Source organism: Abramis brama (assembly GCF_963993115.1).
Source record: "Abramis brama genome assembly, chromosome: 1".
Classification (NCBI taxonomy): Eukaryota; Metazoa; Chordata; class Actinopteri; order Cypriniformes; family Leuciscidae; genus Abramis; species Abramis brama.
In genome coordinates, this window is record NC_139963.1 from 52,638,108 (window position 1) to 52,657,224 (window position 19,117).

The 19,117-nt window shown below is 36.6% G+C and overlaps 1 protein-coding gene and 1 long non-coding RNA gene across 2 annotated transcripts; one reads left to right on the top strand and one right to left on the bottom strand.

Moving 5' to 3' along the window:
* Positions 1-1,691: 1,691 nt before the first annotated feature.
* On the bottom strand, positions 1,692-2,050 carry LOC311087655. The gene is made up of 3 exons (XR_014607340.1): positions 1,983-2,050; positions 1,861-1,907; positions 1,692-1,731 (listed from the first exon to the last, which is right to left on the bottom strand). It is a non-coding gene; the product is annotated as an uncharacterized lncRNA (long non-coding RNA).
* Positions 2,051-11,542: 9,492 nt separating this feature from the next.
* On the top strand, positions 11,543-18,847 carry LOC311087264 (uncharacterized protein). Its single transcript, XM_084120566.1, has 4 exons — positions 11,543-11,767; positions 13,623-15,162; positions 17,840-17,924; positions 18,206-18,847. The coding sequence occupies exons 1-3, from the start codon at positions 11,710-11,712 to the stop codon at positions 17,895-17,897; spliced, it is 1,656 nt and encodes a 551-aa protein (XP_083976692.1). The 5' UTR covers positions 11,543-11,709; the 3' UTR covers positions 17,898-17,924; positions 18,206-18,847.
* The last annotated feature ends 270 nt before the right edge of the window (positions 18,848-19,117 follow it).

Genomic DNA, 19,117 nt, shown 5'->3' on the forward strand with positions numbered 1-19,117 from the left:
TTGACCATAATGATGCAGGAAATACCTGTGAAATAACAGTGTTTTTTCGGTTTATTTAAATTAGAATATTTGACTTTAATTTTATGGTTTTTGTTTGGCAGCCGTAGCTGCCAGTCATTTGACCCTTTTTTACGATTTTTTTTTCAATGAAGGTATTTAATACCTAAAATAACAGCTGAATTTTTATTTTACAGAATATTATGTGTAATTTTACAGTGTTTTGACTACAATTTAAAATTAAAGAAAATGATCGTCAAAAAATCACAGTTATTTTCTATAAAATTAGGATTTTTTTTACAGTGTATCCAATTGCTTAAAGAAAAGCACAACGATTCAAATGGATTAGAAAATTTAGGTATACAGCAATACATTGATCAAACTTATTATAGTGCAGTGCAAATATACACTGATGGTTCAAAAGACCCAGAATTTGGGAAAACAGCAGTAGCGGTATATATTCCACTTTTTAACATTAGAATGTCAAAAAGAATATCAGATCATATTTCGGTATTCACTGCAGAAATAATAGCAATATGTCTAGCACTTCAGTGGATAGAAGAAATACAACCAACAAGGGCAGTGATTTGATTCTCTATCAGCTCTAGGAAAGTGGAACATCATCAGCAAGGCAATACATGATAAACGAAGTAATGCAGAGTCTTTACAGAACAAGACAGTATGGACTTCTGGTAAATCTTGTATGGGTTCCATCGCACATGGGTGTGAAAGGAAATGAGGAGGCTGACAATCTGGCTAAACAGGCATTAAATCATTCACAAACTGACATTGAAGTGGCATTAAGTAAAACAGAAATTAAAGTGATAATAGCGAAACAAATACAGGAAATTTGGCAGAAGGAATGGAATGAAGGAACAAAAGGTAGACATTTTTATTGCATTCAAGAAAAAGTTGGTTCAGAGAGAAGAAGATTCGGAAACAGGAAAGAGGACGTTTTAATAACGAGAATGTGTATTGAACATTGTTTATTATTAAATTATTAAATCAATGCTTACAAAGAATTGGTAAACATGAGAATGGAAATTGTGATAAATGTGGGTTAGCTGAAACTGTAGAACATGTGCTTATAGAGTGTGAAGCTTATGAAAGAGAGCGGTCCCAGTTAAGACACGCTTTAAGAAATATAGAAATCAATGAGCTGACACTTCGGGGGCCTGTTTCAGAAAGGAGGTTAAGTGAAAACTCTGAGTATGTTAACCCTGAAATGAGGGAAACTCTGAGTTTTCTGTTTCAGAATGGGAGGTATGTTAAACCTGAGAAAGCAGAGTAAGTCAAGCCCGTTTCTGAAAGAGAGGTAACTTATACTCAGAGTCAGTTACCATGGTAACTTACTCTGTGAACCTAACCTGGTCGGGAGCAGGTTTTCTTCGGTAAACCCAGAGTTTCTATCAGTCTCCTCCCCTTTTTTAAAGGGGAAGCGGTGTTTAAACACCTCATTCATTCTTTCAGTACATTTTTATTAATAAAATTAATATTTTATTAATAAAGAAAACATTGCTATTTTTACTGCAGTTTTTTTCTATTTATTTTTTTAATAAGATGAAGTCTATATAACTCCTTAACACTGAAAATACACTAGTAGATTAGAGTTACATAATGTAGTTCTAAACAAATTCTACAGAATTAAACAGTGACATTTACTGGAAATCACTGAAATGTGTTGATCTGTGCACCAGAAGTTGATGGACCGTCCTCCTGCTGTTCTTCCACACTCTGAGGGCGGAGGGAGAGATAAGAATACCCGTTTATACTTAGATTTAAACTTAGATTATCCACATAAAAATTTGAAAAAATCTGAATGTGTAGATTGTTTGATGTGTAGACACATAATATTAACATTACCTCTGTAGGCCTCTCTGTGGCAGCAGAAACTCTTTATCCTCATCGTCCTGTGAAGATGAGCATTTGGTCGAGTACACTTTATAACACTATTTAATTTCTGGTGTATTGAGTAGGCTACTTACAACTGCCTGGGGTTCTGTTGGGACAGGAGGCTCCGAAAGACAGATATTACCATCAGAATCTGTTAGGACCAACAAAAAACCCAACCTCAAAGTAAAATAAATGAAAATATCAAAAATAGCCTATCTAAAAAATAACACATAATTAACCTCTTACATTTTATGAAGGCCCTTGGATCTTCGGGAGTGACTGGCTCTGAAGTCCCTCCAGGAATTCCCTCAGCCGTAAATGCTGCTGCACTGCTAGACACTGGATGCTATTTAGTAATTTAATATGTCAAATGTTTATAAAGTCAGGCAGCCTTCACCCATAATATGCTCAAGCCTTACTTGATTGATTTATGTTTTTATATTTAATTTTCAGCTGCTGCCATGTTCTTTTAATGCCTGCAGGATTGCTCCACATGAAAATTAAAATTAGGTTGAATAACATAGGCCTACTGTTCTTCCAGTTTCACCTCTGATATTACAACAGTTGGGTAAGTTACTCTAAAATAGTTATCAATGTTATCTTCAACAGTGTAATTAGATTAATGTAATAATTACTATCTTTAGAAAGTTTTGGTCTACTTATTACTAATTACTAAATCCCATATCATCCTCAACCACTTGAACAATACAAGGAGAGACAAGAAACTGCACTTTTAATGCTTTCAAATAAACAATATACAATTGCATGAATTATTCTTGAATTGACCAAAGTGTGTAGAGGGAGAAGGTTACATAAAAAATATACCTTTTAAAAATATATGTTAAATCCACTATTGTTTTATACAGAATGTTCTCTATAGTCTATGCAGTAGCCTATTTAATGTAATTACATCAGATTTTATTTTAAATTACAGAAGAATTAAGAGTTATCCCTTTAATTAAATCACAATATTTAGATTACTTGGTAATTAATTACACCCAACACTGTATAACTGTACGTTCACACCGCCGCCGACTTGAGCGGCAAAGAAGCTCTGGCCGCCCTGTCAAGGACGCTTGTCAAAAAGTACGAGGAAGCTTGTTGACGCTTTGGCCGCTCTGACGTAGCAGCGTTCTATGTTCGTTCATGGGAGAAGAGAAGTGTCACACCATGAAAAGTAAACAGAATAAACAAGCAATACATTGACACTAGAAACCTTTTATAATGACCGCATTTGTATAACCGTTTTGGTCACATTATTATTTATTATTATTAATAGTGGGTGCGCGCGCGCGGCCGGGGCTCTCTCTCTCTCTCTCTCTCTGCTCGTTCTTATATGCCCTGTCAAGCGCGCCCTGTTAAACTGGTCAGGACTCTGTGATAAAATGATAAACTTTCACTCTGTGATGGTTAAACTGTGCAATTAATCCGATAATGATAGGAAACCCAGCAACGGCGATGATCAGCTTCTCCTCCGTTTTCTCGGAACTAATGTTTTGGTAGGAACGAAAGTTTACATCGTATGTTTCTCCGGAATCAGCCAGCGCGAAGGACGTCTATATTCCGATTGGTTGCTGGCGTTTGCCGCTGCTTGCCGCTGAACCGCGTCATAGCTCATTACCATAAAGTTGAGCTACTTTCAACTTTCAGATTGACGCTCAAAACGCTCAAAACGCCCAAAACGCGACGCCGATGGATTTGACGCTCCTTGCAGCTGAGAGAAGCCAGCTTCCATTGAAAATGAATGACTTCCGGTAACTTTGGAAGCTCAAGTCGGCGGCGGTGTGAACGTACAGTAACAGTAATTCCTCTTTTTGTTTGGCGCTGTTGCCATGGTGACTCATAATATATGTGCTCCATTTATAATGGCTTTTTATAGTTGTGGTGCACGCGCTTAACTCAGAGTCAGTCAACTCTCAGAGTTGATTGAACTAACTCATTTCAGCTGTTCTGTAACCGAAAACTCAGAGTTTCCCATCTCAGGGTAAGTCAACTCAGAGTTCAAGTTTTAACTCAGAGTTGGTTGAACCTCCTTATTGAAACAGGCCCCAGGTTCTCCTAGGAGAAGGTACCTAACAATCAAGAATTTATCATGAGTTATTTATATTTTTAAAGGAAATCCTGTTTCCAAAGGCCCAGAGAGAAGGAAATGAAAAGTGGAATAAAGTCGTTATTTTTGTTTGTTTTTGCGCACAAAAAGTATTCTCGTCGCTTGATATACTTAAGATTGAGCCACTGGAGTCACTTGGACTATATTAACGATCTCTTTAATAACTTTTCTGGGCCAGCAAGTTTCGGTCACATAGCAGCCTATGGAGGAGTGAGACAACTCTCAGATTTAATCAAAAATATCTTAATTTGTGTTCCGAAGATGAACGAAGGTCTTACGCGGTTGGAACATCATGAGGGTGAGTAATTACTGACAGAATTTTCATTTTTGGGTGAACTAACCCTTTAAGTACATACATTTGGTATCCCAATGATAGATAAAAGTATATTGTCATGTATACAATCTTATGAGAGACAAATAAAATGGGCTAGTAAAATTCAGAAAAAGTGGGTCATATAATTATTTGTTTGTTTAAGATTTGTTAAAGCCCTGCAGCAGCCGGTCTGCATGCCTCAAGTTCATTCATAGATGCTGCATTTAGTAGGCTATTAATTAACCGTTCAGAAACCACTTTAAAACGTATTGGATTTTAAACTAAAATTAATTATCATACTTCTGATTGCTGGTTACTGCTATACTTATTCTGAACAGGTCACTAATCATTCCATTTAAAATTGTTTAACATAAATATACTATTTAATAGAGCTACACTAAAGTTTTTATAAAGCCTAGCACTCTATTAAATGTAGCCTAGTCATACTGCACATTTTTTTGCTACTATGTTAAGATCATACAAATATATCACCCAACTCAGGCAAAACAATTGACAGCCCTGATAAATAAAGTAAAAGGCTTAAATGGATGCATCTTGTTTTCACCTGCAGGAAAAACAAACACTTAAAACAAAAATGACAGTAAATGACCACTAACATCAGTAGGTGGCAGCAGAGGGACACTTATCTGCTCATTAGCCATGTCCACTCCTTGTTCAGTTCTTTACATCACAATGACATACATATGTACACATACACACACACACACACACACTCTGTGTGTATATATATATATATATATATATATATATATATATATATATATATATATAGTGTGTGTGTTTATGTGTTACATTCTCTATAAAGTATATTTACTGTATTATGTAAAATGCAAGTGGAGTACGTATAGGCTACAGCAGGGGTCGGCAAGTAACTTTGGCCGTGGGCCAATTTTTTTTTTTGCCAGGCCTATGGATACAAATTAAATACTCTTAATGAACTCTGTCTCACCTCCCATTTCAATAGCAATCGAACTGAATAGCAATCATGCCTCATTCGCTTAGTCCGACTTTTGAACATTATTCCTTTTTATTATTATTTATTCGGGACACACACGTAGGCTACACACCTAAGGTTTAAGGAGGTCTACGCGGGACTTTTTTTTTTATTTCGACATAATATGTGTGCGTGCAACAAGCAAGATGTGCATTTGTAAAGTGACGCGTGTATTGATTTTTATTAATAAACTGTTTTCTGACAGTGTCGACTGCAAAGATGAAGTTGACGATCGCCATCTCCGTAGTGAATGCGTCTATAGAGAGAAATGCACATAATGGATTACATAATAAGTAGCCTTTTTCTTTTCGTTTTGAATTATTTCGTTTAAAGACATTTCAAGCTTTGTGTATTTTATGTATTTCTCATCTGTGTGAGGCATACACTGAGTTTTGGTTAAGTTAGGATGAGATGCGCTCCAGTTAACATGCAATAAAAGTCACCGCGCGGGCGCCTCTTGTCTGCTATATTTGCTTAAATCCAGGCAATTGGTTGACGAAAAATTTATTAAAATTAAGATACAATTCATACAAAACGAAATTCACTTTAAATAAAGGTTTTCTATAAAACAAAACTTAATGAAGTGGTAAAAAGCTATTATTTTGTGTAGATCCAGTTTACACACACACACACACACACACACACACACACACACACACGCACGCACACACATGAATGCCTGTGCGGCATTGTGAAATAACAGCAAGCGCACAACTTCTACGGAAGACTTTATTCTCTCAATATTTTGACTTTAATCTCGAAACATTTCGACTTTAATCTGGAAACATTTCGACTTTAATCTGGAAACATTTCGACTTTAATCTCGAAATGATGGCATTTTTTTAACATAATTTTTTTTTTTACGTAGGCTAATTTTTTTTTTTTTTTTTTTTTGGATTTTTTTTTTTCGTTGCGGTTCAGGGCTTCCATACAAAATAATCCGGCGGGCCAGAAAATATTGCCCACGGGCCGCCTATTGCAATCCCTGCCCTATATAATGAAAATTAGTTGCCAACATGCCAAGAATATCAAAAAATACCAAGTAAAACACAAATTTGTAAATATTTGTTTGAATGTTTCTATAATGAGCAGTTTTTAGAAAACCAGAATGCCAGTAAATAAACAATATATTAATGACTGGCATTTCACACAATAGTCTATGAAAATACAGTTCCAAACAGCAGAACAACTGCAATTGTCTAAAAGGAGTGGTTGTGTGGGTTTTAAATATATATTTGTGTTTTTGAAAGAATAGGTTGAACATCAACCAGTGATCTCAATAGAACAGGGCATTGGCGCCATCTACTGGCAATTTTATATATTTTTAGCCTCCGTTCATTGCGGCATTTACAACTCGGTTTAAAAGAGCTTGCTAGAAGTTCATAGAACGATTTTTTATAACATAGAATTTAAGAATATAATTAAGTAATGCATCCACTCTACTATAGAGCTTTTTTTATTATTATTGTAGCCTATAGCCTATTTCCTATTCCCATACATGCTCGTGCATAATTGATATTGCAAAATACATTAAAAGCTTTTTACTGTTGAGATTAGTTTTTTTTATGTATTCAAACCTAAATAGTATTTTCTTAATATTCTTCGAGGATGTTAAAAGCTAGGCCTATATATGTTAAATAGCTATTAATGTGATTTTCTCTGCTGAAAATGACTTCATATAATTTAATAATACCTTTAATAGCTAAATTATCAAATCTTCTAGCCCACATTGTTCGAACAGTGTCTCAAATAAGACAAGTCCATTCAATTCAATTCAATTCAATTCAAATTTAGTTGTACAGCGCTTTTCACAATATTGTTTCAAAACAGCTTTACAGAAAATGCATTTCAGAAATGTACATATAAAAATACAGTTAGTAAGTAGGCTAAGTAGTTTATTAATCCATCATACAAGTAGCTGCATAAAAGTATGTGCGCTATTTTTAAATTAGCCAAGGCACGTTTTGCGTTCAGACGGGCAGACGTTAAGACGGGCAGACGTGTAGACGTTCTCCACACACACGTTAACACGTCTTTAAGCTTGGTTAGGAAAGAAATGACACAAAGCGAGCGCCATACATATGAGAATATGCGTGGACAGTTTGTGTGCGCGCGCGCGTCTCATATGAGTATGTGCGCAGAGAGTTCCGCGTCTCGTGTGTGTAGAGTTTGCGTGTATGTGCATGAGCGACTTTAGGCGTGTCGTTGTGCATTTCATATGTATTTGTTTGAGCACTGACGTTGACGAGTTAACCCCTTAGGTATTGAAATCTGGTACCGAAAAACAAGTCATTTTTCGATACTCGATAGTATCGAGGCAATTCGGTCGGTTCCTAAAAAGTATCGAACTCGGTACCCAGCCCTAATTATATCCAATAATATAGGTGTCTGAAAGTACCCCATAGACATACTATGGTGAAGGGAATGGCCAAAAAACCTGGATTGTGCATTTTTATCCTACTATGGTAAATTGCATAGGGATTTTGTATTGAACATGATTTTGCAGCACAGTGTCATAGAGACAAGGGGGTGGGCTCATTTTACTCAGGCAATCAATCAGTCTTTCAAGATCATCATGAAGCTATTAAGCCACATCCTAGCGACCATTAAGAGCACCCTAGCAACTGTTTACATAGACTGCCATTATAAAAGGCCCAGAAGGATATCTTTGCAGCACATTTTCATAGAGGCAAGGAGGTGGGCTCATTTTACTCGGGCAACCAATCAGTCTCTCAGGATCATTGTGAAGCTATCAAGCCACGCCCTAGCAACCATTAAGAGCACCTTAGCAACCCAAACAGAGAGGGATCTTCAAATCCGAACATTTTTCATGAATTTATAGCTAGGGCTGGGTACCGAGTTCGATACTTTTTAGGTACCGACCGAATTGCCTCGATACTATCGAGTATCGAAAAGTTACGGTACTTGTTTTTCGGTACCAGATTTCGATGCCTAAGGGGTTAACCCGTCAACGTCAGTGCTCAAACAAATACATATGAAACGCCTAAAGTCACTCACGCACATACACGCAAACTACACATGCGAGACGCACGGAACTCTCTGCGCACATACTCATATGAGACGTGCGCACGCACACAAACTGTCCACGGCACGCACATTCTCATATGAGACGCGAGCACACACACACAAACTTGCGCACATACTCAATGAGACGCGAGCACAGTACACACACTCACAATACCCTAAAGATGTGGAAAAGTCGATCAAAAGTGTGGCTACATTTCTCCAGGCTCGATGCCAACAGCACACAATGCAGTATTTGCGGTAAAATAATTGCTGCAAAGACCGGTACCACGACAGATATGATGAAGCCCTTGACGGTGCACGGAGTAAACATAAGAGCAGAAAGTTGCTCCGTCTTTGACTGGTAAATGAAGAGATACCTTGTTGATCACTCTGCCAGTGTTTATATTGCAATAATGACCTACTGAACGTACACTGCCGTTCAAAAATGTGTTGGTTGGTCAGATTTTTTTTTCAGTAAATTAAAGTGATCAAAAATGACCTTAAAACATAATGTTACAAAAGATTTCTGTTTCAAATAAATGCTGTTCTCTTGAAATTTTTATTCATCAAAGAATCATGAAAAAATGTATCAGTTTCCAAAAGCTGTTTTCATATTTCTGAAGGATCATGTGACACTGAAGTAATGATTTTGAAAATTCAGCTTTGACATCGCAGGAATAAATTACATTTTGAAATATATTCAAATAAGATTTTAAATTGTAATACTATTCCACAATATTACACGTTTTACTGTATTTTTGATCAAACAAATTCAACTTTGGTGAGCATGAGCTCTTTATAAAAAAAAAAAAATTTGTTCCTTATGTACATGTATAAGGAATATTTTGTTCCTTTGTACTTTTTTTGTGCCTTTGTGCACTGGCTAGGGAGCATGAGTCAAACTGAAAAAATAAAACCAAAGTTTTTGTGAGGTAATGTCTTATGTAATCTTGTTAAAATGGATTTCATAAAATTGGTATAGAAAAAAGTATCTTTTAGGAACCGGTATCGAAATCAAGGTATCGGTATTGGTATCGAAATCTTTTGAACGATACCCAGCCCTATTTATAGCCTAGCAGCTCATTGTTTGACAATTTAAACGCTTGTTCCAAGACCAATTAAATACTTTAATGTTTTAGGACCCTATCTTGCACCCAGCGCAATTGACTTGTACACCGATGCATGTATCATTCCTATTTTGCACCCGCACACAGCGGACTTTTCCCTCCACAGACGCACGGCGGTAAATTTGGAAATGAACTTGCGCTCCCGGGGCAGTTCAGCGCAAAGAGGAGGCGTGTTCCGGCACAAACGTTCCCTCATGCTATTTTGCAGGTTTAGAAAACAATTCCGCCACTGACCAGGAAAAACCTCGTCTAAAGTCAGTGGTGCGTTGCACATGTTATTCAGATGCTATTTTAAGGGCGCATGCTTGGCCATAGTCAATGTAGCATGTGCACAACGCGCTTACACTTTGATTGTCTCATCTACACACAGATGAAGCAATTTTCATTTTTTGCAAATCATACATTCTTACAAGGAAAAATATTAACACACGAGGGAAATCATTGTTGTGTCCATGAAGATGTGAAAAAAATAGGCATAAATCTAGCTTACACATTTACCAAAATTATTATACGCCTGTTTAACTGAAGCTAATTTGGGTGGGTTTCTCCATCCCCAATGTCACTTCTCTGTGTTTTACGGCCCTGACGAGAACGTTGGTCTCCTCGGCTGTGAATCGCTCCTGGCAAATCCGCCGTTATAATAGGAATCCGCCATGGAACAAGCGCGCCTGCTCTTAAAGGGAATGTGAGATGTCGCTCTGATTGGTTTAATTTCACGTTACGCCCAAACCACACCTATGAGTAATGAAGCTACTTCAGACCAACACATTTTAGATTTGCGTCGGGCGCAAGAGTCATTTATCCCGCCGGTATAATAGCAACAGCGCGAGATTCGCCCACAAAGTTACTTGCGTTTCGCGCTTGATACCTGCATTTCAGATCGTTAAAATAGGGCCCCTAATGTTTTAATTAATATAATTTGCGATATGAGTTATATGTTCATTCCAATATCAAAATGTTGGATATCAAAATATTTTAATGTTTGAAGTAGCCTACATTTTACATTAATAGCCTATTATATTAACAATATTGTTAATATATATTAACGATAAAATGTGCTTTTGAAGCTATTTGTGTCTATTTATTGTCTTAAATATTCATAATGTCAAGGGCAGCAGACATGGTCATCCGGTATAACCGGCCTTGGTCATTCGGTAAAACCGATATAGTAAATATTTAATTGGAATAATATTGAATATGTTGGAGTGTTTAGAGTAGTCCAATAAATGATTACATTTATGAGATCAGTGATAATTTTATATAATATTTCTTCTGTGGTACACACTATATCTCAACATCAATGTCAAATCATTTTTTTTCATGAAGAATTATCTGCAAATTAATAATTTTAGATATATTCATGTCATTAGATCTTGAAAAAAAAAGACAAAAAACAGTTTAAATTGAATTTGTACAAACCACAAAATCTTATTGTTAACACCTAGGTAAACTAAAAAATGGTTTCAAATATAGTTATATCGCCATTCTATTTTTTTACACTTTTAAAAACCTTATTCGTCAATGACCCTACTACAAAAAAACTCATTAACTTCAATGTTAAACACTGTAGTGTGACCAAATTCAGTTCACACATCAATGGTCTCCTACTACAACACTTAGTGTGATAAAACGTGCTTTTTGCATTTTATACTATGAAACTTACAGCTGCTTATTTCAGGCCGGGATGGAAATGCTCAAATATGGTAAAGCCCTTAGCCTCATGTTCACTGTTTAAAACACACGTATGTGTATTGATTACATTTGAGGTGTAGGCTATACTGTATGTTCGAGACTGGACTCTGGATTTGCGTTTGCAAAAGCGCTTGACTTTGTTACTTGAAGAATAAAGTTTATTTTCTGGCATCAAAACCCCAAGACTTCAAGAGGGATTTTAAGTGAAAGACTCCACAACAATATTTGAATGAATAAGGAGACTAATTTTAGGGTTATGAGTTGAATGAGCATCAGTTACTTAATGATAGACGGATAGATAAAAATGCTTAGAAGTGTCATTTAGTATAAAAACAAACTCACTAACTGATGTATTCTTGATTTTGTCAGATAAGCTCCTCCCACAGCAATCACATCATCAGTGAAGCTCCTCCCACTGTAATTCTCCAATAAATGCTGTAAATTCCCATCAGTCTACAAGTGAAGACGAGCATCAGAGCATCAGGAAGAGCTGAAATCTGCAAAGACTGAGTTTATTAAAGAGGACAGTGAGAACATGAGTGATCCAGAACCCTGCAGAATGAAACACACTGAAGATCCTGAAGAACAAAGAGGTTGGTGTTTATTCTTCATTCATTCATGATGCTGTAGAACATTCGTGTTAGAAACATTCAAGCACTTCTTCACATTTAGTTAAACAGGTAAACTATGACATTGGTACAAAAATTTCATTTTTGGTTTTCAAAAAAAGGTCAGTAACGCGAGGTTTGAGAATTTTTCATATTTATTGTCAACATCAGGTCAAACTAAATATTATTTTAGCTCTTTTACTTTTAATTTATATCTGGTTCACATTTTTTCTTCTTTGTTAAAAATTTTGGACTTTTCATAGTTTACAACAATTGTTTAGTTTTTTTGTTTTGTTGCAATACACATTCTGTATCAAGTAAATGAACTTGCTAGAATGGCAGACAGAGTTGTAAGCGTAATGTAATGTCATTCACCATAGTTTTGTGGCTCTTTTTTTTTAAGTATCAGTTCAGGCACAGGTACTGTTTTAAAAAAGTATCGATTTGGCACCGATATTTTAAAAAACCCAAACAATACCCAACCCTAATTATTCATAGTTATAGAGATCAGTCTTCTTATAATATCTTAGGTAACAGGGTTGATGAATGTGGCAACACTGTGCAATTTGTGTAATTGGATTGAGATTATTTTCTTGTCCTCCCATCATGCTCTAAAAAGAGCCCAGATAGTTAGTGATCAACCATACTGTTTTTTATAACCAATACCTAGGGTTGCACCGATATGAAATTTTTGTCCGATGTTTTGAACCAGTGGTGGAGGAAGTACTGAATCTCAGTACTTAAGTAAAAGTACAAATAACCAGGGAAATAATTACTTTAGTAAAAGTATAAGTACCACAATGACAACCCTACTTAAAGGGATACTTCAGGATTTAGCATTAAAGGAGAACTCCGGTCAATTTTTTTTGTAAATTTGGAGTGTTGTCAATACAGAGAACAGCGACAAAAATCGGTGTTGCCTACACCGTGTTATCCTCTTTTTAAAATTTGCACCCTGTTGACTTCAATGGGGCAAGTTTTAAACCTGCTTTTAGCCTCTTAACATCCTTGATGTGTCATTACAAGTGCACAGGTCATGTGAGTGATTCCTTCAGAGTGAACGCGGGTGAATCTGACTGCAGTAGATGTGAAAGATATGAATAAAAGTGATGTTAATTCAGCCAGCGCACATACCTGTAGTTACTTCCTGTTTTCGGTCGAAGTCCATAGTAGTCGATTGTCGAGTTCACGCGCGTGATCATAGGGAACAGGATGAACAGGATGAACTATCCATTTGAGCAGATATTCTCTGACTCTCTGTGGTCATTAAAAATCCCAAGATGTCCTTCGAAAAAGAGTAGGAGTGTAACCCCGGCATTCCGGCCAAATTTGCCCAGTGTTCTCTGTCCATCATGGCCTCCTAATCATCCCCATTAAAATATATAATGGCTTCATCACTCTGTCTCCTCTCCACCATTAAGCTGGTGTGTGGTGGGTGTTCTGGCACAATATGGCTGCCATCTATGGATAATCCGACCCTTCCCCTTCTATGTAAAAGCGCGATATAAATGTAATGAATTATTATAATTATTAATTAACAACAATAAATCCAAAATATAATAATATACAGTCTTTTCCACTTGACTGCATAAAGTTTGTGTTCTTGTAATTCAACTAAGATGCCACAGTGTGACGTTTCTGTGGCAAGCAGAGCGGGAATTGGATTTGCCAAACTCAAACTGGAACACATGGAAACTTGTTTATTTAACTTTATTTAATTAATAGAAAAAAACAAACGGCAAAATGGTAATGTTTTATAGCTGTTGTCTACATTTATGTCCTTTCACCTCATTTTTTTTTTCTCTTTGTATGATTTTTATGATTTTTTTTTCCACTTCAGATCTGATGGAAGAGAACGAGGAGAGTGAAGAACACTTGCGTCGCTCAAAGAATAAACAGACATTTTTAAAGAAAAGAAGAGCCAAGAAATTTACAACCTGCACTCAGTGTGGAAAGAGTTTCACAACCAAACATCTTAAGCTTCACATGAGAGTTCATACAGGAGAGAAGCCATTCACGTGTGATCAGTGTGGAAAGAGTTTCACTATTAAAAGTCAGATGAAGATACACATGATGATCCACACTGGAGAAAAGCCGTACGCATGCGATCAGTGTGGAAAGAGTTTCACACAATCATCATATCTTAATCTTCACATGAGGATCCACACCGGAGAGAAGCCGTTCTCATGTGATCAATGCGGGAAAACATTTCTTTGTACATCACACCTGAAGAGCCACCTGACAGTTCATACGAAGGAGAAGCCACATTCATGTTCTGTGTGTGGAAAGAGTTTTTCACTGCGGCAACATTTAAAAGTACATCAAAAAATTCACACTGGTGTGAGAGAGTACATGTGCTTTGAGTGTGAGAAGACTTTTACTACAGCGCAATGTTTAAAACTGCACCAGAGGATCCACACTGGAGAAAAACCTTACAAGTGTTCACACTGTGACAAGAGATTCAGTGTGTCATCACATCTGAAATCACATGAGAGGATCCACACTGGAGAAAACCCTTACAAGTGTTCACACTGTGACAAGAGATTCAGTGTGTCATCACATCTGAAATCACATGAGAGGATCCACACTGGAGAAAACCCTTACAAGTGTTCACACTGTGACAAGAGATTCTATGTGTCAGTAAATCTGAAAACACATGAGAGGATCCACACTGGAGAAAAACCTTACAAGTGTTCACATTGTGACAAGAGATTCAGTCAGCCATCATCTCTGAAATCACATGAGAGGATCCACACTGGAGAGAAGCCGTACACGTGTGATCAGTGTGGAAAGAGTTTCACTATTAAAAGTCACCTGAAGATACACATGAAGATCCACACTGGAGAGAAGTCGCATGTATGCCATCAGTGTGGGAAGAGTTTCTCCCTTTTAGAAAACCTTAAAGTACACATGAGGATCCACACCGGAGAGAAGCCATTCTCATGTGATCAATGCGGGAAAACATTTCTTAGTGCATCACACCTGAAGGCACACTTGACGGTTCATACGAAGGAGAAGCCTTATTCATGTTCTGTGTGTGGAAAGAGTTTTAAAGTGCGGCAAAATTTAAAAGTACATCAAAAAATTCACACTGGTGTGAGAGAGTACATGTGCTTTGAGTGTGAGAAGACTTTTACTACAGCACAATGTTTGAAACTGCACCAGATGATTCACACTGGAGAAAAACCTTACAAGTGTTCACACTGTGACAAGAGATTCAGTCGATCAACACATTTGAAAAGACACGAGAGGATCCACACTGGAGAGAAGCCGCACACATGTGATCAGTGTGGAAAGAGTTTCTTTTTTGAAAGTCACCTGAAGAAACACATGAAGATCCATGCAGTGGAGAAACCACATCACCGCAGTCTGAGATCACGGTGAGTAGTTCAGTGCTGAGCATTAAAGGGCACCTATTATGCCCCTTTTTACAAGATGTAATATTGGTCTTGGGTGTCCCCAGAATGTATTTGTGAGGTTTCAGCACAAAATACCCCACAGTTAATTTATTATAACCATTTGAAAATGTCATTTTTGGGGCCTGTTTTAACAAGAGGTGTTTTTGTGTGTAGCACTTTAAATGTAAATGAGCTGCATAATCCCCGCCCTGCTGGACCCAGATGATGAAGAGACTCCGGCACAGAATAAACACGAATGAGAATGGACTAAACGTCTCGGAATGGTTATTTGATACATTTATGTACTTATAGAGTTTTAATCGCGTCCCCTTTGCAATTACAGTATGGATGTGCAACACACACACACACACAAACAAATTGTGATAACTTTCGCGCAATTTTTTGAAAAACTAACTTACACACACGCTTATGTGGCAAATATGAGAAGACGGCTAACGTTACAGAACCAGAAACAAATGCTGCAGGGAGATAGACGTTTATACTGTCTGTGGAGATAGAGGTATTCATTTTACATTTTTTATTGCTGCAAAAAATAATGTACGTGACATAAAACTGTCTGACGTTGTTTGTTGAGACATCCTATGACGACGACAATAAATAGCTTTAGACGCATTTGTTGTTGAACTGGCTGACATCGATTGAAATGACTATTTGCTCAAAAATGATAAAATACACTTACTTCTGGAGGTGACGTTGGATCACGAACTGTAGGCAACGATCCACACTTGAGAATTAACTTTGACCCTCGTTCACTAAACAGTCAGTCAGAAAATGATTCTTGTATTTAGGAAGTTTAAGTGGTGCCTTTTCTTCATAAATAAAATCCATCCGCTGCGTTTTCAGTGGCTCTGATGTCAGTGAAGACTAGTATCTCCATTCTTACATCCCACAACAGAACACCTACACTTCTTAGGAGACATTACCGGCTGTCGAAACAATGGCAATGGTGTGCAGAACAGATCACCGAGGGCGGGGTCTATGCCAAAACCAGATGTCAATCAAACCGCGTCGGTGGGGCTTAGCTCATTTCTACGTCACACTGAGGAAAATCTAGAACAGCTCGTTCTGAGACAGTGCTTGTGATTTATTGAGATAGTAAAAAAACTACTGGGTGGATTTTTATCATTCTAGGGTGGTTTTGCTCACACACTGCCAACACACATTTATGTTCAAACACCATGTAAAAGTGAATTTTGCATAATAGGTGCCCTTTAAAGTCTCTTCTGTGTAAGTTAGTTTCCTAACAGACATGATGAGCAACAGGACATCTTGGTGGTTGCTTGCTATCCGCTTCACGTTTTTCACATTATTATGAGATATTGAGTTATAATTATAGGGAAGTATCTCATTATTATTATGAGAACATTTATCATTATGAGATGTTAAATCGTTATTATAAGAAAGCACCTCATTATAATGCAATGTTAAGTTATTACAAGAAAGTTTCTAATTATTATAAGATACTAAGTCATAACAACATTTCTCATTATTGTGACTTACATATTTATATTATTTGCGCAACTGTGATTTAAACAGGCTTCCATACTTTGTCCCACCGACATCATGTGATGAAAACAGATTAAATCAAATCAGCTTTCTGTTTCTAACATCTGCTTGTTATTATTAATTTCATTAATTAGTTGCAGCCCTAGTTCATTGAAGTTGGTTTTGATCATTAAAAATAATTGAAGAATAATTGTTTGTTGCTGTGGCTTCGACAAAACCTGATTATCCATGTTATACTGCATGATTTGAAGATCTTTAGTTACAGATGTCACAGTTCTGTTAGTTTCATTTTCATGGATTTTAGTTTGTTTTCTCAGTCACATGTTCTCCTTTGTCTTAGTTTTCCCACCACATTATGTTGTAGCAAATTCTAAGTCCTCAAATCGTGTCCTTTTCTTATCACTAGGTAGCCAATCAGCTATCTTTCTCTTCTTGCTCCACCTCAAGATCTCGCTACCGTTAGCATCATTTTTCCCGGAGACATTTTTTTTCTATTGCTGGAAAAATCTTTGGCCATTCCCATTTTTAAGGAATATCTCGGGTCACATGATTCTCTGCACCTGCAGTGTTGTAATGCCATCCATCATTTTTAATTAACGTTTTTAGTACCATCTTATCAACTACCTATACACATCTTCTCTCTGAGCTTATTAGGTACTCTTTCATCCTTACAGACCCCTTGACCTGATTTAACCTGATTTATCCTGATTTAACCTGGGTTCTGACTGAGACACAGAAATACAGACTTTTACATGAGGCAAAGGAAAATCTCCAACATTATCTGTTGTCATCGCCATTGATTAGATCTGCACAGGTGTTTGTTATTATACCCTCATTTGCCTTTTTTAAGTTCTCATTTGTCTGGTCACTTTTTCACTTTTCTGGTCAAACAGCGGTTGGTTTCATTTGCCTATCTTGTTTGTATTACCTTCTGAGTGGATAAAGACGTTATACCTGATCTTCATCGTGTGTGTCTTGCAACCATTTGTGACACGATCAATTCCACTATTATTATTATTATTATAATTATTATTATTTATTTATTTATTTATTTATTTATTTATTTAAAATATGTGATTTATCATTTATCATCTCTCATCATGCCTATTATAATTTTTGGCAATTCTACCAGAAAGCATCTGGAAGGAGAGGACAGAGAGAACAGCAGTGATCCAGAACCTGCAGAATGAAACATCATGATACTGAAGAACAAAGAGGTTTGTGTTTATTCTTGATTTCTCATTCATACATCATGATGAAGAACATGATGATGCTCACTAGATTTACATCGTTTCATGACCAAACTAGTGATTTATAACACAAATCATCTTCATAATATTAAAATAGATAATAATCGTGCACAGCAGTTGATGACCAGATATGATGGGATTAAAATGACTATTAAACTCATCAGTGATCTTGACTTTGACTTGGCTTCACTTTTCATTTCACATTTGTCTCTCATTTGAAATCTCACTTGATTTAATGTTTCTTTTAGACCTGATGGACGTGAACAAGAAAGGAAAAACAAAAGCCAAAAAAATCTGTCCCCTGCCCTCAGTGTAAAAAACGCTTCACATGAAAATCAAGGCTGAAGATTCACATGAGAGTTCACACTGGGAAGAAGCGGCTCAGGCTTTCTCTCTGAAATCACATCTACTCTCATTCTGAAGAAAGACCATTTAACTGATCAGTGCGGTAAACCGTTTCATTGGGCATCAGTCCTGAAGAAACACTTGAAGATTCACACAAAGGAGAATATTCATTCGTAATATTACAGCAGAAAAGACCCGGCGGTGTGTGTTTCAGTGCAGGAAGTCCTTCACTACAGAAGATAAACTAAAAAGTCACACTGGAGAAGAAGGCCATAACATTTTAAGAGAGACCTGAATCTGATAGAAATTTTTAACTTGTTTTTCATTAGAACATCTACTTTCTCCTCTTCCATGCAAACGCAAGATATACTTTCATTTGTCTTTGAAACTGGACACTTCTCTTCTTCTCTTGAGATGCTTTGGCTATTATTGGTCAGTAAAGAGAGAGATCTGTCTCATTCGCTTTCACTTTTAACAATATACAATGTACAATAATGTTTGTATTTGCTTAAAGTAATGATTGATTAAACTCATTACTCAATTTTTATCAACATCTCATTGTTATTGTCTGTTTTTATTTTCTGCTGATTCTGATTGAATCAGGAATAATTTTAGTTCTGAAAGCCATGAAGAATCCTGATATAATTGCTTTTTGAGCTTTCCATGTTTTAATTTTCTCAAAATAGCTTTTAACTGGCTAATAAATTATATTTCACTGCACACATGACTGATGTTGAATGAGATTGCTATCTGTCTACATTATTAACAGTTTCACCCTTGATATCCAGTATCATATATACATTTCAGAGAGTTTG